The sequence below is a fragment of the Lepus europaeus genome, chromosome 3 (assembly GCF_033115175.1).
Source record: "Lepus europaeus isolate LE1 chromosome 3, mLepTim1.pri, whole genome shotgun sequence".
NCBI classification, from domain to species: domain Eukaryota; kingdom Metazoa; phylum Chordata; class Mammalia; order Lagomorpha; family Leporidae; genus Lepus; species Lepus europaeus.
The window spans coordinates 57,100,470-57,125,909 of NC_084829.1; the positions used below are offsets into that span (position 1 = coordinate 57,100,470).

Consider the following 25,440-nt stretch of genomic DNA (forward strand, 5'->3'; position numbering starts at 1 on the left):
ACAAAAGTTTTCCCACTGAAGTAAGATGCTATTTTCCTCTAAATCCCAGACTCTATAATATGTATAATATGTTTCTTACTGTGGCTGCTAGGAAGCTCGAAATGAATATCTATGTTTAGCAGTCATAGCTTTCCTGTCTAGATTTCTCTATATAAATTTTCCTCCTTGGTTGTTAGACATTTTCATTCTCTGTACCACACTCTGTTTAAGTTTCAGTATTGTTTTTCTGCATATCTGTAGCCTTCTCAAATTGTTCTAAATATTTGAATTAAAAGAGATCTTAACTGAGTCATGATTATGTGATATTAATTGTAATAGTGACTCAACACACAATATTTAATCAACTTTTATGAAAATGTGGCAATGACAGTATTACCAATGCAGAGACTGAGGCTCAGAGAGATTAAGTTATAAAGCCAACGATGTAGATATTCTGGAATTTGAACAGAGTTATCTAGTTAACAGTGAGAATGTTCTTTCCCTTGATACTAAAATAAAAGTATCTTAATCTGTCATGTCTCATTTTTTTCCATCTTCAATCAGTAACAAGGAACAAAATGCAGAAAATGATGGCAGAAATAAAAAAGAGCTAGGAAAGACAAAGAAATCATACCAATGATTGTTTCCCCTGAATTGGCCATAAATGGATCAAGTTTAATTCATTACACAAGGTATTTCCATTATCAAACCTTCTATATGTCTTCCACTCAATATCTTACCAAAAAAATCTAACGTTCAGTATAATGTTTAAGGCTCAGGCTTGAGGCATCTAGGTATGACGGGGATTTTTCAATAATCCTGACTGCCTTCCAAATTGTAGTACTCAAACCTCACAACAGCACCGAGCAGCCACTGCAAAACCAAACTCTACCTCTTGTTTGGACTGGTACTTCTTTAACTCAATTGTGCCATCTCCAATCACAAAGGCTTCTTGGTGACCAATAAGGCGGTTTTCAGTTTGGGTGAGGAGATCACATATCCCTTGGAGTTTCTCTTTGTACTCCTCTTGCCGCTCGGCCACAATCTAAAGTGGAGAAAAACCGAGATACTGTAAATGTCACAAAATCTCAGTGTGATAGCTCCTTATCAAAACACTTTTCAAGTTTTCTCTAATCAGCTTTGATAAGTATGCTGTAAACATGATAGCAATGGGGTACAAACTGAGCAAGGTGACACAGAAAGTACGAGCAAGTCCCAGGTACGAGGATGAAATTGCTCGACAGAATACTGGCCATGCATATGTGTAAGAGATGGAACTTCTGACCGACAGGAAGAAGCATCCCATTTTCTTAAGCTCTTGAAACCTGCGACACACACAATTAATTCTGCAAAAAGGACATCAAAAGAGAAGTTAGTCGCGATTTGTTGGTTAACATATTTGAAATGTGTATATAGGTTATCATGCTAGAGACAATGTTTGGTTGCTTCAAGAAACCATAAAAGAAACACTGCATGCAACATATTTACTTAATCATTATGTTTAATTACATTCCCATCTCTCTGCTCATTACTGCTAGTAGAGCACTCTAATATCACTTGTCAAATCTTCAAAAAGATGATTCAGTAAATCAGTACTAATCACTTTCTTCTTTCATTTTCCTATTATATAAACACCAGCTATTCCTCTTATAGATCATATTTACTAGGAGCCTAACACAGGTGCCATGAGGCACTAAGTGATTTATTTACAGTCTTTTATGAGTGGTCCCAATACCACCAGGTAAGTACTATTATGATGTCCAACTTGCCAATGAGAAAGCTGAGGTTGTGACTGCCCTGGGTCACACGGTGAGTGAGCAGTGCAAACGGGATGTAAGCTCAGGCAGTCTGGCCCCAGAGTCTACACTGTGAGTTGCTGTGCCACATCCACCTCCCAGAGGAAAACTCTAAACTTCGTAAGCCATGTTTTATCAATTTATTCCTTGACATTTTTTAATGCATTCATGTTTCCTATTCTTAGGGGATAAAAAAAATCAAGTCTCCAATCTGAGTAGTTTTAGGAAGTCATGAAAATTAAAATCAACTAAATTATATGGAAACCATATATAAATTATTATGGAAACCAATATCATGATACACTGCAGGATCTCTACACTGTATCCTGTCCATTAATGCCTTTCCAGAAAATCTTCTCTGTGATGCTATAATCCCTGGGTATCTACATTAAAGTGTTACACAGAGCTAAAAACAAAGGATGCCAACTCCACAAAGAAAGGCAAACCTTCTGATCATCAAGATCTTGTTCTAGTTGTAACTGAGTCTCTACACGTTCCACCTGAGCAATTACTGATTCCTGCACATCAATAAAACACTTCTGGGTTGCATTTAAGAGCCTTAGTAGTTGCTTGCTTTGCTTGGGTGACAGATCTTGGGCATGTTCAGAAACGAAGAACTGCACATCAAAGGCAGTAGTCTCCAGCTGCATTTTGGTTTGCCCAAGATCTTTCAACACATTCTGTGAACAAAATAGGACAAGTTACCATTGGAGAATTAAGTCAGGATAAAATTTTAGCAATGATATTTATATTTAAAAATATTTTTTAAATATTATTAAATATAATATTTTATTTAAAATGATATTTATATTTAAAAAGGCTTCTCATATCAGAAATTCAAAGATTTAATGACTGTTTTCATTATTCATCATAAATCTATTAATCATCTCTTAATGTATGACAATAGTTACTTTATTTTATTTTTTTGACAATAGTTATTTTAAAACTAAGGTGGTCAATAATATGTAAAAAGATAATTACCCATTCTAAGAATATTTCCCCTTTGGCTGCCATATCACACTTAAAATGTAACTCTGAAGAAATGCAAAGACCCAACTAATGTGTATTTAGCACACTGAAGGAAAACCTGGCATTATTATTTGCTAATATCTACAACATCCATGTAATTCTGGTAACACATAAACAAGACCTTGAAAAATTTAAATTAAATGAATTTAATAGGCCTGAATTAAATTTTAATTAAATTTTAAATTAAATGAATTTAATAGGCCTGAATTCCAGGTTTTTTTTTTTGACCCTCTTTTTGAGGAGCCTAACCATCATTCATGAGGCATGATATTTAAACTGAGAACTTGGGAAAAAAATCATGTCCAAATCGACTATGTATAAACATTACTTATACTATTATGTGTTAAAGCCGGCGCCGCGGCTCACTAGGCTAATCCTCCGCCTTGCGGCGCCGGCACACCGGGTTCTAGTCCCGGTCGGGGCGCCAGATTCTGTCCTGGTTGCCCCTCTTCCAGGCCAGCTCTCTGCTGTGGCCAGGGAGTGCAGTGGAGGATGGCCCAAGTCCTTGGGCCCTGCACCCCATGGGAGACCAGGAGAAGCACCTGGCTCCTGCCATCGGAACAGCGCGGTGCGCCGGCCGCAGCGCGCCTACCGCGGCGGCCATTGGAGGGTGAACCAACGGCAAAAGGAAGACCTTTCTCTCTGTCTCCCTCTACTGTCCACTCTGCCTGTCAAAAATTAAAAAAAAAAAACCAAACCAAAAAAAAAAAAAACTATTATGTGTTAATATGACAATTTTTAACATGACTAATTTATCCTATCATGTATCTATGTGACTGAAACACGAACAAATACAAATGTCAACACATCAGCAGTCTTAAGAGTTTGCTAAAAGATTTGGGATGGCATCAAAATGGCATCCCTAAAATTCTGATTATTTAGTAATTGTGTCAGCCATGAACAAACATATCTTAGAGATAAAAAAAAGGAAATAATTCTTTATATCATTAACAATGTCTTCTTTTTTCTAAAAACTTATATTAAATCCATAGGTTTTTAAAACATGCTTTGTCATATTTACTTTGATACTTGCCTTGAGAAACACCAAACTTTTCTTTACATCTTCAGTGTCTTGAACATTCACATTCTCAATATCTTTCACAGATTTGCTCTTCTCTGATATCCAATCTGAGAATGACTCAAGTTTATGCAGAAATTCTTCATGGGAAACTGCTAACTTAGACTAAAAAATAAAACTGTGCATTCATTTCTGTCTGTCCCCCAAATTTTAAATTACTACAGTGATTTTGCAAAGGGATTAACACTCTTCATTTTAAGACTAAATTCTCCAATAATCAAATTTTCTCCAAAATTCAAAATTTGGAGGTAGCATTTGGCTTGTCAGTTCAGACACTACTTGGGACACCTATATCCCATAATGGAGTATTTGGTTTTAAGTACCAGCTCCACTTCTGATTCTCATTTCTTTCTAATGTGCACCCTGGGAGGCAGCACGTGTTGATTCAAGTGGTTAAGTCCCAGCCACCCACATAGGAAACCTGGATTAAGTTCCTGGCTGCTGGTTTTGGCTTGGCTCAGTAGTTGCTGTTACAGGCACTTGGGGAGAGAACTAGAGATGGAAAATCTTTCTCTGCCTGTACCTGTCTTCCACCTTTAAGATAAGAATACATTTTTTTAAAAATCTGACATCTTGGGACCAATACTGTGGCAAAGGGGGTATAAAGCCACTGCCTGCAGTGCCAGCATCCCATATGGGTGCCAGTTTAAACCCCGGCTGCTCCACTTCCGATCCAGCTCTCAGCTATGGCCTGGGAAAGCAGAATAAGATGGCTCAGGTCCTTGGGCCCCTGAAACCAGGTGGAAGACCTGGAGGAGGCGCCTGACTTCAGATCGGCCCAGCTCCAGCCAAGGCAGCCATCTGGGGGATGAACCATCAGATGGAAGACCTCTTTCTCACTCTATTCCTCTGTCTCTCTCTAACCCTGCCTTTCAAGTAAATAAATAAAATTTTTTTTAAAAAATTGACATCTTGATGCCCACCATTTCAGAGTCGATTGCAAGCATGATCTGTCTTGTTCTGTCTGAAGACAGGCTGCTGAGGGAGGAGAAGGCAGTGTGCAAACGCTGGTGGCTTGTACTCAACTCCTCAAGAGGTCCTTTAGGAAAGCCAGTGGGAAGAGACTTTAAGAACTCTTCTGCCAATGTCAGGTCTTTTCTTAAAATAATGGCAATTGGAGCCAATCCCAATTCAAATGTCTGTGAAGAAATACATGTCATATATATTTACTGCTTAGTGAAAAACTTGAACACAAAAGGAAAGTGCTCTGCCTCTTTGTTCCAAATTGGCTGATTCCATCCATAAATGGGAGCAGACAATTCTTACCTCTAACTGTTTGAGTTGATTCTTCAAAGCTTCTAGATTGTTTTCCAGAGACTCCTGGTAGTCTAACGGAGGCTTCATATCTTGAAGCAAAGCCAAATACTGGTGCATTTTTTCAGTATGCTGTAAACACTGCTGTAACTCACTGGAAAACTAAAAACAAATTTGAGCATTTTAATTCAACAGCCTTTGCACATGTTTTTAAAGCAAACAAAATGTAGGGAGGTTCATTCACAAATGTTTCATGCAGGTACTTTCACATAAAATGTGTAAGTGAACTTACTTGTTCCATTGAATTTTCTCCAGAAGTCTTTTCTTGTGACTCTGAAACACATTCCAAATGGTTTGGGAAATCACTGCACAGCTCCTGGAGCGTCTCATCTCTTGGCAACGCTGATGCACACAGAGTAGAGTTTTCTAGTCCAATTTCCTTTATATTTTGTAAGTTAAGGGAACAATGCTTTCCTTCTCTGCCTTCAGGATCACCAAGAAGCTGTGTCTTTTCTTCCACCATCTCAGAAGCAGTACTAGCTTTATGAATCAGGGCTTCAACCTGTTCGACTTTTTCTGAATATCCTCCTGCAAGCAGCTTGTAGAAAATGTTTTCAAGTTGCAGTGGAAGTATTTTAGATGTAATACTTCTTTTCTCTAAGTCATAGTCCATCTGAGTTAATTCTCTCACCAGTTCAAAGGCTCCTGTAATTTTTTGGCTATGTTGGTTTTGCTTCAGTAACTCGAGGAGAAGCTCAGACTCCAGATTTGCAATAGAGAAAGGATCATCTCTACTCTCTGTTTTTAGTCCCAGCAAGTTATTTGTGGGGGAAACCCCAGGACAGTCACTGAGTTTCAAGTCACTCAGCCCACCAGATGCTGCACTGACCACCCTGTCCGCACAGGCTGAATGTTCTCCAGCCTCCTCAGGAGTTACAGGATCTTCTTTCAATTTGCTTTTTAAGATATCCTTTACATCCCCAACAAATACCTGAGACAATTCAGGAATATGAAACTCCCTTTCTTGGGGTCTTAGAGATAACACTTGTTCTTTTGGTACCTCTTGTTCAATTCTTTCTTCTTTATTGGTAATTTCTAAAAATGAGTGGTCAGTAGTTAAAGTGTGACTGAAGTTATCATTTTCTATTCTATCCATATACAGCTCTGACTGGACATTGTTAAGAGAGACGGTTGCAAGTGTGGCTTCATTATTTTCTGGTTCTATTCCTCCATCTGAGTCATTTTCTTTAGTAGTATGATCATCACATGGAACCGTCTCTTTCAGAGGACAACCTTCTTGGGTACAACTCAAATTTTCTTTCACATTATTACCTCCAAATTGTAAATGTTCTTTCAAGGGAGGGACAGCTGGTAAAATAAAACTCGAGATATCCTCATTTGATTTCAACACATCTTTTGCTTTTATATTTTTAGCACAATGTTTTAAGAAAGTAAACAGATCAGGGTCTTTGTTGGGTCCATCAGGGGAGAAATCCCGCTCAGTACTCGTATTCCTTTCAGACAATGCCATGTCTGAAGCAATGTCATCAGTGCTCACTTTGGAAACTGATGTGTCAAATATTTCTTCAAGATTCTCAAACTGAACAGGACTTTTACTAGCCATTTGTAAATTCTCTGGTTCATCTTTAAGAGTTACAGTTGCTTCCTTAAGATTTTCTTTCTGGTTAAGTTCTTCATGGTCTGTGATCTGTGGAAATGGAAACTGACTATTAACTAAATTGAGACTCCCCATTGTACTTTCACCAGGCAAAAGTCTTGGATATTTCTTTTCTTCTTCTGTAAACACATCTCCTTTACTCAAACACATTGGCTGAACTGATGTTTCATTTTCTACTGGTATACTGTTTTTGCTTTCTCTCCTTGTCATTATATCTCTTTCATTTCCTTGGAGACCTTTGTCAGTTACAGGGGCCGTGGTTCGTGGAAAATGGTTTTCCTCAACAGCTTTTCCTATTGAATCAGGTTCAGAAGAAATGATGCTGTCCAAAGACAAGTGGACTTTAGATGTTACATTCTCAAAACATTGATCTCTACCTGTCACAGAGTATGTAAATTCTGGCCCCTGAATCAACTCAGCCTTTGTGTTCATTAGATCCCTATTTAATCCAGAAGCTGAACTGATATTATCATTATTATGTAAGATATCTACAGGGCCAAAGGTTTGTTCTGATTCTGTATCTTTAAGCAAAACATCCTTAAGTTCTATCACATGATTCGACAGATTATCTTTGCTTTTTCCAACAACTTCAGTTGTAGATTCTGGAAGACTGCTTCTTTCACTAACTAAGCTACTCTTATCAGTTGATTGTAGCTGTAAAGCAAAGGCACTTTGCTCTTTTTCTAAAGAACTACCATTGTGTACTTTATCCAGGAGAAACACTTTATTATTCCTTTGGTTTCCATCACCATTTCCTTTTTCATTGACAGTTGTGGAACAAAGCTGGATATTCATATCCACAGCCATATCTGGGCACATGAGCTTTCCCTTCTCATCTGCCACTCCTCCCCTTTCTTCATCACCACCACCATCGCCATCATCATGATAATCACTATCATCATCATCGTCATCGTCATCATCATCATCAACCTGATAATTAATGTCAAATACAAAATCCATATAGCTTTCTTCACTGTGTATAGAATCTAATTGGTCAGTATCAGATTGAAATTCTTGTCCAGTTACATACTCCTCTTTTCTTCCTCTCCAACTGCCACTGCCATCAAAACTTAATGATGTGTTAAAGCTCTCTTTCCTTCCTACAATTTCATAATCAGTCAATGAGCCATACTCATCACCTTCAAGGTCATTTGTGCATTTCCTTTCTGATACAGATTCCAGAAACTGTCCATTCTCCTGATGTAAGTCAACTGAATTTAAATGTATATTTTTATCAGAACCAGATTCCACTTTATTGATACCTACAAGAAAATCCTGAAGACATTGTTCTTTGTCACTCACACTTAAGCTACCAACTGGTCCCTCCTGGGGATCCACAGAATCTTCATTATCTTTTGAGACATCATAAAAAATATCTCCAGTAGGCGGCATCCCATCATTTTCCTCTTGTAGGGTGTCATAGTCCTCAGGTTGCAGACAATCATGATCATCGCCCTCAAGAAGTAGAGAATCATGGTCATCATCTTCAAACAAAGGAGTATCATAAAAGTCATCATCACTATCAGTGTCTGTTTCTGTGTCACTCTGCTCATCATCCAGCAGTGATGTTTCATAGTCACCAACACTGATGGGTTCTACAAGCAATGGTGCATCACAAGTCTTGGATGCAGTCGCATCATCAGTATCACCCTCTGGGGGAATAGGTGACTTCTTCAGTATCACTTCCCATGGGGTCACTTCCATTTTTGACTCATTTTGCTCTTCAAGTTTCTGCTGGGAAGCAATATGCATTATCTCCTCCTCACCATAAGTATCTGACATGTAGTTACTGTGATATTGTACTTGAGGATTACAACCAGTATCTAAAGATTTTTGTCCAGAGTTTTCTCCTTGTAAACTTACGTTAATTGCTGCAATTCCTAGATATTGGTCTTGAAATGTTTTTTCCATTGTTTCACCTGATAACACGGTTTTGTCATTCAATGACAATGTAGAATTTTTACCGTGATTTTCACTGCACTCTGAGATGTGCACAGCATTGAATGTTCCATGACTGTGCCTCAGTTTATCATGACTTAACAGGGCACTGAGCCTGGGGGAATAGTCAAAGACAGAAGAATCCTTGTTCCTATTATCTTCATTGTCAGTTTCACTTGGATCATAGAATCTACCAGTTTCTGATTTCACAACAGGATGCATGATCAAATCATTTGCAAAGCCGTGAATGCTTTCAGTGTGACTGCAATCATCAGCACGTTTGCTGGTTTCGACTTGGTAGCGGTTTTCACAGTTTTTAAGTATGCTATCAGAATCATCTCTAAGCATGCTAGCTTCTACAAATTCAGTCTGTGTTAAATAAAATCTGGGGCTGGGAACACACACACTGGATGAACTTCTAACTTTATTACCCATTGTTACTACATTTTCTAGGTTTTCTGATTGATACAGTTTGCTACTGACAACATTATTTCCCATTTCATGAGATTCTTCATACATGACACACTGTCTATCTTCAGGGGTCTCTTTATGTTCAGGTTCTCTGCAATGACCTTTATCAAAACTACCTGGCAAAGCTGTACATTCATTATGTTCTGCATTTTTAGCACAATTAGGAAATACACCAGGAAAGTTTAAGACCTCGAGACTTTCTTTTATAGGTGTGTTCTCATTAAATTCTGCACTGCAGCCCTCCAGCAGCATACTGACAGCTTCATCCAAATCTCCATCATACAGCAAGAGCCTCTGCCCGGTGTTTGCATCCATGTAACTATTTATCATCAAGTAAGATAGAAACAATTTTTTAGTTTGTTCTGCACTCTGAGTTGCCACTGGCTCTTCTCCACCAAAAACATCCTCTTCTTGCCTGTAATCGTGAACTGTCGAAGGTTGAAATTTACAAAAAGAGAGCCATCTTTTGGCATTTTTACAAGCTTCCAAATCTCCTAAGTCTGGCATTTTATCAGGCAGTATTACACTTTTTAAAATCGATGCTGTATTGTTATCTATAATCCCCAGCTGTTTTGCAACATCCAAACCAATGACTTGAGAACTTTCTGGAATATAAAGAGCAGCAATTTTCTGCCTGCCAGTCAACATTTTGTATGCCAATTCATTTGTGATCAACTTTTGCTGCAAGGAAGAAGATGTGGGGAATATTTCACCAGAGTGGGGCCAAATGAGGCCAACATAGCCTCGCTGAGCTTCTAATACCAAAAGAGCACTGCTGGAAGTTATTAAGTCACACTGGACTGCTTCATCTACAGTTAAACGTTTAGCAGGATTTGAGCGGATGATTCCACCTGTTTGGACCTGATAGGTGAGAATACTGTTGGCAGTGTCTCTGTCAATCACCCCTTCTACCATGGCTTCTTCAACAGTCATTCTACGGCCAGAGTTGCAATTGATCAGACCTCCAGAAAGAAGCTGTGCACCCAACAACCTAAACATGGTTTCACGATCAATAAGGCCTTCATGAGCTGCTCTTAAAATGCTTATGTTCCTTCCACATTTTAATGTTATTCTGCCCCCATCTTGTGGTCTTACAGGGAGAAGCCACAATCCAGTACTTTCCTGTAAAATACTTCTTTGTACCATATCTATTAAAGACACTTTCTCACAGGTGCAGGGGTCAATAAGATCTTTGCACAAATTCTGCCTTTCCAGGACTTTAGAAAATAATGCTGAAGAAACCAAGTTCTGCTGGAAAGCCTTCTGCAGGGTCAAGTGTTCTCCTGTGGCTGGAATAACCAAGAAGCCTGTGGAAAGCAGTATTTCAAGAACTCTGATGGCCATGGATTCTGATATCATGCCTTGAGCCAGGGCATCCAGGGCTGGAATTGTGGTAGTTGGCACAGTAGAAATAATGTCCTTGGCTTTGTTTAATTCTTTGAGCTGGCAGAGAATTTGTTCATCAATAAGACCATGACGTTCAGCATCCTTGAGGTCAAAACACTTTCTTAATTCTGGTGAAATGAGACCAGTAATCATTAGCTGTGTCTCAAGCAACCTGATTCCTGTGTCATAGTCAACAAGGCCTCTTAAAACTGCCTGAAACACTGAAAGGACTTCTCCAGTTGTCTGATCAATGGTGCCTGCAATCACTTTAGCCAGCTGAAAAGAAAATTCAAAAATCTAAGGTCAGTCTGTTATACGACAGTGGCAGGTTTCATGCAATTTAGGTTTTGTGTGTGGTTCTTTTTTTAAAAAATTTTGGTGATAAAGAATACACTTCAACATAAAAATCCTCTACTTACCAAGGTGCAGCAATGCTGTGAATGTTAGGCAGCTCAAATGCACAAGTGATCTATGTCAGTGATCTATTCAACAGCACAGGATGTGATTAAAGCTTTGAAAACAACATGCATCTGTGAATTGAAAACTTCATATCGTGTACATTAACAAGGTTAGTGAGGACACAACAGATAGATGATGATAGTGAGGAAACAGAACATATACCTAGGAGGCAAATCATGCTTTCTGCATGTGGCTGAGATTAGAATCTAGTGACGTGAAAGAGAGCATCAAACCCCATGCTATTGATGTTTACAGCATACAGACTTCTTCAAAGACAGTCCAAATGTAAGGAACCAGAAAAATTGTTACCTACCCCCAAAATGTGACAAATTATGTTGACAATATTCCCAGAAGTAAGGTAATTAAATATGAAAAATTTTTGAATACCAAATATTGTGTTGGGCACATTGATATACTGTCAAGTTTAAGTGCAGCCAAATTCAAAGTGCTTTCTGTCATATTTTAAGATGCTAAGGCATCCTCACAGAAATATATGGCCTTGTGGTATTCAAATTAAGTCTCATGGGTTATCTCTGAAAACCAAATCATCTCCATAACACTGCAAAACCACTATAGAGATGACCCACAGGTTATTTCATAATATCATGTTATATACTAAAATACCTAATATAGCAGAAGAATGGCTTTTAAAGAGAAGAGTTAGAAAAATGAATGATTCTTTTCTTTTACCATGCAAGGCAGAGATTAAGATGTCACAGAAACTGATGATCAGCACGTGTAAGACTACATTTAATTAACAACACTGAAATCTCCAAATGTTTCATTAAAGTCCATCTATGTTTTATCCATATACAAAATTCAAGGTCATTTCTTTATTATTGACATATATATTCTCACACTCATGCAATAAAACCAAGCTTCTTGAGACAGCCTTGCCTTTGCATAGATAACATTACCTTCTCCTCTACCTTTTCATCTGCTGAGGTTTGTGATTCTTGTAGTTGTTTCAGAGACTCACTGAATAGTAAGTTATAACCTTCTTGAAGAGCTTTCATTTGCTTTTCCAATTCATTTCTTTCTTCATCTGTCATTCTAAAATAGCCAGAAAGTTTGAAAAGAGTAATGCAGATTTTCAGGTGTAAAGATGATACATTTGGTTCAATGTCTTTGTCATATGATAAAATAAAAATAAAGCCTCATGTACATATTGCTCAGGTGTTGATATGGCTGTATGTTATAATTGAGGATGGCCTTAAGATCACCTAAGAGTCTTTTCATTCTCTAAGAAAGGAACTGAAGGAAAGAGTAGAAAGTAATATTGGCACCTATCTAACATATAAATTTCCAGAATAACAATTACTGACATTGACAGAGGGAAAGAACCCATTATTCATCCCAAAATAGAAAAAGGATAAGTAAAGTATCATTTCTCAAAAGAAACTTAATAATAAAGAAATTAGCTCAGTTCTTTTTGGTACCATAGAGTCTTGAGGAATAATGTTAAGGAGGGCAGCCAAAAAAGGGCTTATACAAGGGTGGAATCTTTCCCTGCCTGAGGCATTCTTTGAAATGAAGTGATTTGTTGAAAAAAACAAACAAAAGAACCAAAATATGAGAAATCAGGTTGCCATCAGGTGTTAGCCAAGAAAATGAAGAAGACATTTGTACATCTTCTGATGGTCTCAGGAACACTACTCAATAATTAAGACTTGACTTGAAGTCTTAACCCTACATCTCACAAGCTATTTTAATCCTCAACCTCTCTGAGTCTGTATCTTATCAGTCATATAAGGGGATAATAGGTACATTTCAAAGTCACACTAACACAAAAAGAGGTAATTAATTAAATTGCTAAAGTTACAATTGTTTATGTCCTTACACTCATTAAGAAAACACTGATTGGTTTAAATTTCATTTCTAAAAATCCCAATTTACCACTTTCTGCTTTTCTTATTTGGAATAAAAGAGTTCATGAAAACTAGCATACTTGTCTCCATGCTTAGCCAAAAAAAGCTGCAAGGTTTGAAGTGCTTCGGATAATTGTTCCTTCTTGGTTGATATTTCCTCACTGGAAATCTGTAAAGTAAAGAAGGTGTATTCAAACTCTCACCACAAAAGGACTACACAACAGTATTTTTTTTTAACAAATCAAATTTTAATTAAGACCCAAATGATAGTTCTTCTTTCTGGGTGACCCATGTAAATAACCTGTCAGTTATTAGCAGGCTATACATCTGGATAGGAAGAGCATTTATTTAGAATGCATGATGAAGACAAGATCTTCTCTAGTCTTAGTGCGTTCATTTTCATGAGGAATTAATAATACATTAAATGGTCCTTGCTAATGTCCAGCTCAACCCTGACTTCAGGTGGCCCTAAGCATCCAAGTGGCTAGAGGTTTGGCACTGGGCCCAGTATCTCCCATGTATGTCAGAGTACTGAAAAACATACAAGAATGTGGAATACTATTTCCAAAGAGTATATCTTCCTTCCTCGAATTCCTAGACACATGCTCCTTTTGAAAAAAAGGTTATGGTGAAAGTGTTAATCTTAGGTGTTCAGATGAAGATTTTCTACTTTTAAATGCTAAAAATCCTCCCCTATAAAAGTCACCTGATACAGAAATACGATTCATCTTGCTCAGGAAAAGCAAGAGGCCACAACACCTTCTCCTAATTTCTCAGTGCATCACATTCTTCTGAATACCTTATTTCAGAAATAAAATACCTTAAATGAGCCATTCTTTCAAATGAGTAGAAATGAAAGGAAGCAATGGGCCAATGAAAAGATATATTTTCCCCCAGTATGTTTCACATAGTTGTCAACTCCAATTCTATTTTTCATGGTTATATATGGTCAAAAGGCCTCATCAATTTTTGGAGGACACACCTATTCACATCAAATTATCTTAAGTTTCCCTTAACAGACATCATTCAGTATTTCTAAAGAGCTATAAGTACGGCCATGATCTGCATGAAACAGTACCTGTATGTTTTTCTGTGTATTAGAAATGTTTCGAAAAACTTGGCAACTACAGAATGTGAAAATGCCAAGGATTTAGTATCTGGGTTTCAGAGAGGAAATTTGTTCTCCTAAAAGATTTTTGCTCAAGTGTATGTTCCTATTTTACTTGTATGTTTATCTGATAGGAGGGAAAGAGAAAAGTAGGAAGAGAAGATATTTTAAATATTTCCATTAAATACTTGTGAAAGTTTATGCTTTAAAACATCAAATGTAAGTAACTTTCAAATTCTAATTTCTTCTACTCCGATACATAGTGTGCAAATTTATGAGCTAATATAACTTTATTTGAACTGAATATTGCAAGTTTATACTTTGGTCTTTAAACTTCTCCAAGGGGGAATCCCTGATAAGACTAATTTGACTCATACAAGAGACAAAATCAGTTAAGACATTCACATCTTCCTCAATTTAGTCACAACAACAATATTTCAAGTGATGACAAGTGAGTACTGAAGCAGAGATAAATACTGAGATTTAATGATAGCCCCAGAAACTTGCAAATGTCAGGCAGGGGCAGGAAAGCAGTGTAGGAAAAGTAGTCCTTCAGGACATAAAGCTTATCTTGATAGAACTTTACTTTTTAAAGATGAAGCAGCAATCCCACTAGTGGCAACACTGGGATTTACTCCTTAACTACCAGTGTTTTAAGAGCTTCTAGTGGTGTAGCCCATTTGACATCATGGAGCAGTAACATCTCACAAGCTGTCCCCTCAACTAATAATAAGTATTTGGGAGGCAGAAGATTATTCATAAAACTGAAGAATTCAGTTTGGTGAGGAAAAAGTCTAGAATTTCATTTTCATCCTTGAAATAGAAAAGATTCAGAAGAGTGCAATAAAGTCAGTATTCAAAATGTAATATCCAAGTTTGTGTTATCATTGACCTTGAAACATTTTATGTTTATAAGTATGAGCCTGTCTATCTTTATGTTGTGGAATGTGTGGATTTACCCTGAAAAAAAAAAAACATGATTTAACTCCTTAACAATTCTCATCATAATAATCAGAAAACACATCCAAACTATTAGGAAATTTAGTATAAAGTATCAGTTTTCTAAGAGTAAGGTCAATATATATTCTTCATGCTTTGGAACCAGAGACAGCTTCTCCTGCCGTAAACTAAAGGACATTCCTGGGGCAAGTTGCTTTATTTCTCTGATCATCATTATAATTGCTTATAAAAATGGAGAAAATTAAGGTAAAAATGGAACATTGTACTACATGGATCATATTAACTAAGTAACTTCTATACACTGCTATTACTTTTAAACCAAGACCTGTGTGATACCTTTTGCTTAGAGAAGGGAGATTTTCCAGCCTTCTCTCCATCTTTCAATGTCTTGCTGATATTTGATACCCATTTCTGCAATTCTTTGGCTTTTTCAATATGTTCTTTCTTTTCTTCTTCCAGTGACTTCTGACAAGTGTGAGTGATAAAAAAAAAAAATAAAAAATAACAGTCCAGTAAATGACTGAGCTGCTACACTGACCTCTCCAGAGAAAACAGGAATGTAGAAGCATCTTCATCACACAGAGGTTACTAAGATATTTTATTCATTCACTTAACCATATTTACCATGTCATAGAGCATTTGTTCTTACAAAATGTTTACAATAGCAAAGAAAGCTGTGATAAACGTTCTTTAATGGCTGGTCTAACCTCCCAGCTGTTCCATCAATATGAAAAATAAAAAAACTCAACTTTATTCATGAGGCACTAGAAGATCTTTGAATTGCTGCCTTTGCATTAGCATTACAATCATAATGGTCTTGACAGACAAGTATCAGACAACAGGATGCTGAAAGGGTAGAGTATGTCTACACACACACACACATACACACACACCCCAGTATGAAAAATACATAGGATAAAATACATAAAGAAAAACCCTCTCCCCTCTTAAAACACATAATACATCCGTAACGGTAGCTTTTGTGTCCAAAGTCTTAACGAGAAATAAGAAACTGTGACAAACATTTTAATATGTAAAGAAGGTCACTGTATACAGGGACACTCAACATTTTTTTGAAGCAATCTAAAATCCTGCAGCCTCATGGGTGTGGGAGCACATTCACATCTTTCTTTTTGATTCCACGGTGCTTGGTGAAGTGCTCTTTCAGGGACTGTGACATAGCTTTTAACAAATGCAACGCTAACACCAGGCGGCCTCCACTCAGTGAAGGGGTGCTATAAGTTATTGGAAGTGTGGGCAAGATTTTAAAAAAACCATTCCAAAAGCTTAGTGAAGCAGTTTGAAGGGCAGTAAATTTTTGTTATGTATCATTCAAAAATTATTATCTCCTCTGAGTATTCAGCCATTTCCTGCCCTCAAGAAATAGTGGTTTGAGTTGGTGACACAATTCCTGCATATTTAGTGGATACCATCTGCTCTACACAGATGGCATGAACCAGCCGGTGTCACCCCTTGCACAAAGGTATCTCCATGTGTCCTATTAGGATGAATAGTATAGGCTAGAAATTCCCGTCATCAAGGGTTCAGATACCTCTAACAGTTTAAGTCCTGTGTGGAAATCAAAATCAGCTTTTTCTAAGGCTTCTTTGTACGTCAACTTTCTTTTTGTCCGGGGACATATTATATTTCTGACATGCGACTTTTGATCTTTCAGTTGTGTAGCAATGAGGACATCTATAATACCTACTTGGAGAGCCTCCTCTATGGACAATCGAGAGTGAACCTGGGGCTCGATCAGGCCCCCTGTCAAGTACTGAAATTCCAGACAGCGCATGCCCATCTCCTTGCTAATGATGTTTGCATTCACAGCTTCCACCACGGACATCATTTTGGTGGTAACTGGGTGGCCAATCCCTGTGATTACTAATTCACACTGTCTCAGCTGCTGGGCAAACCCTTCATCAACAAGGCCCCTATGCAAAGCTTCAGCCACCCGGTACTTTCTGCCAGTCAAAGGATCAATTATCCCTCCAGTACTGACTTGGGCTTCCAGACATCTGAGGGCGGTAATCCTATCAACCAAATTTCGCCGGGAGGCCTTCAGTAAAGAGATCCTTTCCCCACTAGAGGTCAGCCAATACCCTGCAATAGGACTGTGCAAATCCTTTTTGGGAACTAACCGGCTCAGCAAAGAATCAGCAAGTTCTGTCAGTGTGCTGAGGCCTTCCTGATACTTTTGGAGCATGCCTTTGTCAACTGTTCCCTGCTCTATAGCCTCATTAATATTGAACTGCAACCCTGTTTTAGTATCAATCAGCATCCGAGAAGGATGCCCATAGGATTCAAAAAACATAGCTTCCTTCCACTGATACTGCTGCCCTGAAAGCTCAAGATATGTATTTTTCTCAATGAGGTTTCTCTGGAAAGCTTCATAAGCAGTCAGCTCTGCCCCTGTTTTAATATCCACTACAGAAATTTTGTGGGCTTTCTCTACGTTGAGATTAGAAATGTCCCTCTCCCCGAATGGAAACAGAAAGCACTGGCAATCTACATCAAACACACACATTCGCAATAACTCTGCGTAATACAGGGCTTGCCTGTTGTTGGGATTAGGAAAAACTCTTGTGTTGCTGGATGGCTCATGCAAAAACTGGAAGATGGCATTATTTAACAAGCCCTGCTGCAGAGCCACTTCTGGAGGAACACGAATGCCTCTCACAGGATCAATGACGCCGCCACTCGCAATCTGGGCCTCCAAGATATGTTTACCTTTTTGTCTGTCAAGCATTCTATTTTCCATGGCTTGAAATACTGACAATGTCTTAGTAGAAGACGAATACCCCAGGACTGCTTTCTCTGCCTCAAGGAGCCTAATTCTGAACTCAGGGTCCACAATTCCTTTAAGAACTGCCTCTTCAACAGAATACGTCTGACCTGAAATGGGATCGATGATAAAACCTGTGGCAGCCTGAGCTTCTAAAAATGCTAAAGCCATCATTTTGTCTATGATGATTTTCTTGGCTGCTGAGGCAAATGAAATCTTCTCTTTTGTGGACTCTAGATAGAGTCCTGCAATTGAAGTGGCTTTTGTCAAAAATTTGCTAAGAGTTTTCTGAACTTCGTCAACTGTCTTAAGACCAAGTCGCAGCTGCTCGATTGTCTTCATGTCCAGAAGTTTAGCTTCAACCAACTGCCTGGCAGTCACAGTGTGCCTGAGCCCTTGGAATTTAAATTCATCATCTCTAACTGAACACGCATGATCACCATCAGAGTTCTGGGAAGGCTCTGGTTCTAAGCCTTTCTTAAGGAAATCTCCTCTCTTGAGTCCACCAGAGGCTCTGCACCCTTCAAGTGTCCATTCTTCGGCATTGGGAACTGGGTTCATTTCTTGTTTTAATGTTGTGACTTCTGTGTGCATATCGTACTGCTTGTTCTTAGCTATCTGCAACAGGAATTTATAAATATTAAAAGTCACCTAAAGAACATGATGCCACTGTACTCATTCTCAATCCAAACACAATTCCTTGAATTGCAAAGATGAAATACGTACAGAGAAGAAACACCTCAAATCAAGGAAGGTTCAGGAGTGAGTAATATTGAGAATCTGAAGTTTTCTTTAGATTATATCAAAATGGTATGTTGAAAAAAGGCTGAGATGAAATTTGGCCACAGAATATATTAGAAAGTCAACTACTTGGCTCCTCTAAAGGTTTTGTTTTTCTATTATCAGATTTTTTAAAATCTATTCCCATAGATACAACATCTGTGTGTCTAAACATTCAAATATTAAAGAATGATAATTTACAATAAAAATTTCAGGTAAATCACTAGGAAAAATACAGGATTATTTTTCAGTCAGAACTACTGAGAGCCAAGCACATTTTAAAATCATTTAAAAATTTCACCTATGAGAGAAGAGAAGGAAAAGAGGAAACCTGACATTATGTAGCCAACAAGGTCTCAGAACACAAAGTATACCTCTAAGGGTGTCAAAAGCTTCACAAGTTCCATTTCACGTTTGTCATCTGGATACCTAATAGGTGGTCTGGTACTGTGCAGGGCTTGATCCCTTATCTTCTCTATTTCTGAGAGTCTTGTCCTAGGGTTCGCCTCATCAAAGGTTATCTGCAATTCAGTGCTAGTCTGAGAAAAATACTCAGAGTAACACTGCTGGCTTTTCTCTTTCTCTAGAAGAGACACTGGTGACTGAAACTGGACTTCTTTGGGGCTTTGTTCGACGATCTGCTGCTGCCATTTTCCTTCCAGTGTCTGTGGTTCCTGAGCCCATCTCAACAGAGAAGATCTGCCAGTTGGGTGAAGGTGTCCAGTGTTCCTGGAAGAGAGCTCTCCAGAGTGCTGACACCCCTTCACAGTCATCTCAAAGTCTGGTTTGAAAGTATGCTCTTTGGCGGTATTCTTCTTTTGGATTTCACACTGGAGCAAAACTAACTGATGTTCGTGTTCCTTTATCTGTTGATCCATTTTCTGCTTCAGATTTTCAACTTCTTGTTTCTGGGTGATGAGCTCGTCCTCAAGTTTCCGACATTTTTGGTAATGATTTGTCTCCATGTGCTGTCCTTGTTGTGCTTGCTCCCGGTATCGCTGAAGCTGCCTTTCGAGTTCTTTGATATTTGTTTCACAAAGCTTAGCATTCTCTTGAGCTCTGCAGTTTTCTTGCTGAAGAGATGCAAAGTCAAGCTGAATGCCTGAAATATCATTTTCAGTGACGACTTTGGCTTCCATCAATTTTTCCATCTTTTTGCGAAATTCCTCAGCTGAACGTTTGAATTTATCAGACTCCTCCTGAAACAGAACCATCTTTCTGTGGGTCACCTGCTCCTCTATGGTCTTTAAATGCAGTTCATCTTGGACCTTTTTCAGCCTGTTGTTTAACTCTTGTACCTGAGCTTGTTGTAGCTGAACTTTCTGCTCTCCCCGTCGCTTTTCCTCTTTTGAAGCATTCAGCTCCGCATTCAGATTTCTCACCTCTTTCTCAGTATTCTGGATGATAATATTCTGCTGGTCACACTTCTGCTTAAATTCACTTACTAAATTTTGACTTTTGGCCAGATCCTCTTCCAGGCATTTAATTTTTCTATGGAAATCTTGTTCTGTTTTTGTCTGTTTATGCAAGTGTTCATTCGTGTTGCGTAACTGATCTTTGAAACCATCTGCCTGAATTTTCAGTGCTTCACATCTTTGCTGGATAGCTTGTTTTTCTAAAACTATATTCTCTGATTCTGCTTGGATTCTCTGCATCATTAATTTGGTTTCATTATTCTGCCTAGTAAGCTCATCTACTTTTTGTTTTAACATTTCTGCACACTCATTACTTTTCTCCAGTTCTTCATTAAGCTTTTGGATTTTATCATTATTTTCTTTTTCAGCCTTAATATTCTGAAGCAACTGCTCATGGCTCTTCTCAAATTGTTCTTTCAGATGGTCTGATTTTCTCTGGAATACTCGTACTCTTTCATTAGAGAATTCCTTCTCGCCCTGAAAACACTGAACTTGCGAGTTTAAATGCTGAATATTCTTCTCAGCAATAGCATGTGCCCTAGTGATTCTGTCTACTTCTCTCTGCAATTTCCCTTTCTCATGATGAAGAGATTCTAATTCTAATTGATAATTGTGCTTTATTTTCTTGAGATCATCAGCTTCTTGCATGACTTCTTCAGCTTTATCTGTGGTTTGCGTCAGTTGCTTACTGAGTTCTCTGAGTTGCTGAGAATACTCTTCCTCTGCCTGATCCTTCCTTTCCAACTCTAACTTAAGACACTTCAGGGTATTATTTGTTTCATCTAGTTTATCTTTTAGCAAACGAGCCTTTTCCTCAGATGAAGTTTTTTCAAGCTGCAGGGCACTGAGTTCATACTTGAGCTCTCTCATGTCTTTCTCAGCCTTTCTGTTGGCAACTGTGAGTTCATCCACCTGCTGCTTAAGTTCTGCTGCTTTCTGTTTGTCATGCTCCTTCTCAAGGTCTGCTATTGCCCTGCATGATGCCACCGGCATGATCGCACAAGCTGGCAATGCACTTTCTCTGCAGGAATGCTGAATTTCAGTTATTTTTCTTCTTGCTTCCAATTCAATTTTCTGCTTTTCCTTCAACTGCTTCTCTGCTACCTGTTTCTGATGTGCAAGGTCCTTTTCCATCTGCTTGACCAGCTTCAAGAGTTCTTCTTCATTGTCTCTCTTTCTTCTTAACTCTTCCACCAACTTTTTTTTTTGTTGCTCCAGATCATTGAGACTTGAGTCTTTTCTTTTAAGATGATCTTCCAGTGTTCTCCTTGTAAAGGTGTTTTCCTCTAGCTGATCCCGAAAATTCCGGAGGTTTTCCTCCACAGCTGCTCTTCTGGCCTCTGCCTCGATCGTGAGATGCCGCACGCGCTCCAGCTCCCGTTCCGCGGCTTCCTTCTCTCTCACAATGGTCTCCAGTTCCCTGCGGTACTGCTTGGCTTCACTTTCTGCCCTCATCTTCTGCAGAGCAATGTCTTCTACATTCCTCTGCTGCTTCCTCAATTCATTTTCCGCAGCCTCCTTGACCTTGGGAAGTTCTTCCTCTACTCTAGACTTCTGTTTCTTTAGTTCAGCTACCATTTTTTCCAGATCACTGATCTTTCCTGTAAGTTTGCTATTCTCAATCATGGTTGCCTTCTGCCGCTGAAGCAGATCTGAATATGCCCCATGTTCAGAAGTCTCCTTACACCTTTTAATCTACAAGAGAGGTTGGGAAAGTGTCAGACCTGATCTATTCAGGTTTATCATACAAAATGTAAAGCAATGTTCATCAAGGTACTTACAAAACCAAGCGAACCCAAATGCAGACCAAGCGCTACCACCACCAAGAGCACCGCCTTCTTCAGAGAGGAAGCGTAAGAGAGTCAGCAGAAGACAAGACATCCTCATGACGGACTGCCTGAAAATCTTGTTTTGTCTCTCAGGAATAATTTTATTTTAAACATTAGCTAGCTCAGGATTTTATAGTAAGAAGAGACACTAGAAAACACTGACTATGACCCCAGCTTTTCACAGGTAAACAACTTGAGATAAAGCTAGCTAAATGATTTTGCAAACTCCCACAATGGTTAAATGACAAAAGCAGGAATTAAAAATCATAACAAGCTGGCGCCGCGGTTCAATAGGCTAATCCTCCGCCCTGCGGCACCGGTACACCGGGTTCTAGTCCCGGTCAGGGCACCAGATTCTGTCCCGGTTGCCCCTCTTCCAGGCCAGCTCTCTGCTACGGCCAGGGAGTGCAGTGGAGGATGGCCCAAGTGCTTGGGTCCTGCACCCCATGGGCGACCAGGATAAGCACCTGGCTCCTGCCTTTGGATCAGCGCGGTGCACCGGCCGCGGCAGCCATTGAGGGGTGAACCAACGGCAAAGGAAGACCTTTCTCTCTGTCTCTCTCTCACTGTCCACTCTGCCTGTCAAAAAAAAAAATGACAGTGTTCTTTCTGGCCTTGCACCACACAACTTTGTCCTACAAGCTAATAAGAACACAAACACACAGGAACCAAATGACACTAAAGAGTACAGTTTTCAATATCTAGCCCCATGGAAATTAAAAGTGAATCTATGTTACAATATTTTTATCATGAAAGAAACAAAACCATACTGTAGAATGGACAACCAAATTCAGAAATAATATTTAATGTGGGGGAGGAGGAAAATTATGCAAAACTTGAATACAAAAATCTTTGTTTATACTTGTTATATTATGACAATCACAATAATGAAAGTTGCTAATGCAAAGGCAGCTTTAGTTCCTAATAGGAAAGATGTGCCCCATATACTCACAGATGTTGTTGCTGTTGCTAATGACATACCTCATATGCATCCACCTTGACAAGTACCTTTAGATACTCCATAAAGAAAGTTGTTAAATATAGATGCTTTTCAAAATGTACTAGGGATTCAGCTTCAATTTACAGACAAAATATTAGAAAAGTAATTTATTCTTTTAATGAATGAACTGGTCTCAACTGGAAGGAGTACATTTTACACTTACTACAGAAGAACATGAACAGGGTTACTTGTAATTTAATTTCTTTCTATTAATATCATGTTAGTTTCATAACATCAAGTCAAGTTGCCATAATTAGACATAATTTAAACAGGAGTAGAGAAATTATCTTGTATAGATTTGTTTTCAGTGAAAAATGATGGTGAATTTCAATAATTTAATTTATATTATAGACCATGCCTCTTATTTCACTTCCACTAAATGTTTTGATCACCTAATAATTTTGATGTGAACTTCAGTTGCTTCCATAGATAACCTAAATATAATTTTGAATAAAAATTCACATAGAAGAAAATTTCATCACAACCCACTATGCTCAGTGTTCTATTTTCTTTACTTTGGAATCAGGGCCAAGTCTCAGTGACCCTGAAGCATGCTACCTATTTATATTAGATTTTTTTCATGTTTTTCAAAAAGATTATTTCTAAGAAGATCTTCTTCAGTTCTTTATCAAATCTCCTTTAAAACCTACCTATTGCTAAGAAATGTTGAGCCTTTTTTTCCCCTTTGGTAATGTCCTTAAGTTTAAATAAATGAAAACTCCTTCAGAAAACAATGTTATTAGAACCTTACTATTTTAGAGTTATTGTAATGATTGATTACTTTCATACTGTCTAGATAACTAAATTTTCTAGCAAATGCTAGAAAAATCACTAGAAGTGATTTAGTCCAATTGATGATTTGCTTTTTTGAATATTTAAAACTTATTTTCATAAAAATATTTCCTTTTCTCTAAGTGTTCCACCAATGTCACCCTTTAGTTCCAGTGATAAATATTTACTATATTTTGCTGTCAACATAGACTCATAAACTTCATCATATCTAATATCCTTTACAGATGCACTAATATTTTTCTAATAGGATATTACTTCTAAAATTAACTTACATCTCTAATTTTTGTTTATTATGGAAAATTCTGCTCTCAGAACAAAGTTTCTTTGTGAGTCTTCAAGACTCAGTTTCAGAAGAACTACTATTCTGAGTCTAAAACCTGTTGCATATCTCTTTTATGCATTCCATTAATGATCCATAAGTGATGATTTTTTTATCTATTGTAAATTGTTGTCTTTGTATTTACTTCCCTAAGTATATTGTTTTGATTTTCATTGCTGTCTTCGACTTTTCAGAGGGTGACAACAACAATTTGCATATATTTAAGCCATTTGACATATCTTTTGTTTCGTCAATTGCTAGTGTTCATTCCCACAAGATAAACTGAACAGAGTGGTGTGCATATACATATATGTGTGTGTATAATCTGTTGTATACAATAATGATGAAAAAACAATTTTATTTTACATTTGAGTATCACATATATAACTTAAATGGTCTGCATACTATTTAAAATGGGATAAATCTCAAGAAGTAAAAATGTAAAAAAAATATGGATATTCTTTCATAGATAAGAGGGGAAAACAATAAGATGGCCACATATATTTCTAGTTCTCCTTTCTAAGCACAAGGAAGCTGGTTATAAAGTCTTGCAATCAGCTATGTTAGTGATTTAGTTGCAGCAAAGTGTTAACTCTGAACAGACTAAAGTAGTTTAGAACAAGGCAGTTAAATTTTTAGAAACTTAAAAAGGTTACATCCCATAGAAATTTATTATGTTAGGTTCTCTCATTACTTAAACAGAATTACACTAAGGATAATCACCACCAGAATTTCACCAACCATCTAAGATAGCTCATGCCCCACGTTTTACAATTGTTAGTATTCATTCTACCATTTTGTGTGTTCTGAGGCTAGAAGCAGAAATTATATCAGGAAAACATATAGGGCATGATCACTTCAAGATTTAATAAAATAGTCTTTGATGACAATGTATTTTTATAGCTAACTCCTTATTGTTCCTATTTCTGAATATAATTTTTAAATGCAGAATCAAAGCAGTAGATACCCTCCAAATCAGAATGTTAGCCTTTTTACAAATGTACTATATCATCCTAAAATCTTTAAAACATTGTTTTATATAAATATCTACTACAAGTTGATGTCTTACTGATATATTGATTGTAATGATTTTAATTCCTTAAAGATGTAAATTCACTTTAAAACATAAAACTAAAGCATCCCCATGGTATCTCAGGAGACATGGTAACAGCAGTGACTCATGACTGCACTTCACTGCAGCACACATCTCAGCTGTGAGAAAGCTGAAATGTTCTGCCCATGCTCGTTCCCAACATTTCATAATTTAAAAGAGGACCACTGTAACATAATAGAGTCTAACATGAAAACTTAAAAGTACTATTCTATTTGAATCATTAAAACAAACAAAAGCCCCAGGCCTTCACTCATCTCCATCGTAATTTTATAATCAAATAATTACTTGACTATCAGCTATCAGCAGTGTAACTGTATCCTGAAATCTTTTCCCGCCCTAAACCATACCATAGTTCCTGATAAAACCCAGGTTCTTTTTATTTAGCTGTTCATTGTTAATTGT

The 25,440-nt window shown here is 37.8% G+C and overlaps 2 protein-coding genes across 2 annotated transcripts in view; both read right to left on the reverse strand.

The window, feature by feature from the left end:
- The window catches only part of LOC133755991 (dystonin-like), a 492,822-nt gene that overhangs the window by 146,138 nt on the left and 321,244 nt on the right, over positions 1–25,440 (reverse strand). The window contains 9 exon segments of the mRNA XM_062186300.1: positions 872–1,024; positions 2,222–2,455; positions 3,838–3,987; positions 4,806–5,021; positions 5,149–5,298; positions 5,429–10,885; positions 11,986–12,121; positions 13,017–13,105; positions 15,341–15,469. Coding sequence (XP_062042284.1) covers positions 872–1,024; positions 2,222–2,455; positions 3,838–3,987; positions 4,806–5,021; positions 5,149–5,298; positions 5,429–10,885; positions 11,986–12,121; positions 13,017–13,105; positions 15,341–15,469 — 6,714 coding nt within the window.
- Positions 15,518–25,437, reverse strand: LOC133755992 (desmoplakin-like). Its single transcript, XM_062186301.1, has 3 exons — positions 21,766–25,437; positions 18,944–21,679; positions 15,518–18,407 (listed from the first exon to the last, which is right to left on the reverse strand). Exons 2-3 carry the CDS (start codon positions 21,608–21,610, stop codon positions 16,506–16,508), a joined length of 4,569 nt encoding a protein of 1,522 aa, XP_062042285.1. The 5' UTR covers positions 21,611–21,679; positions 21,766–25,437; the 3' UTR covers positions 15,518–16,505.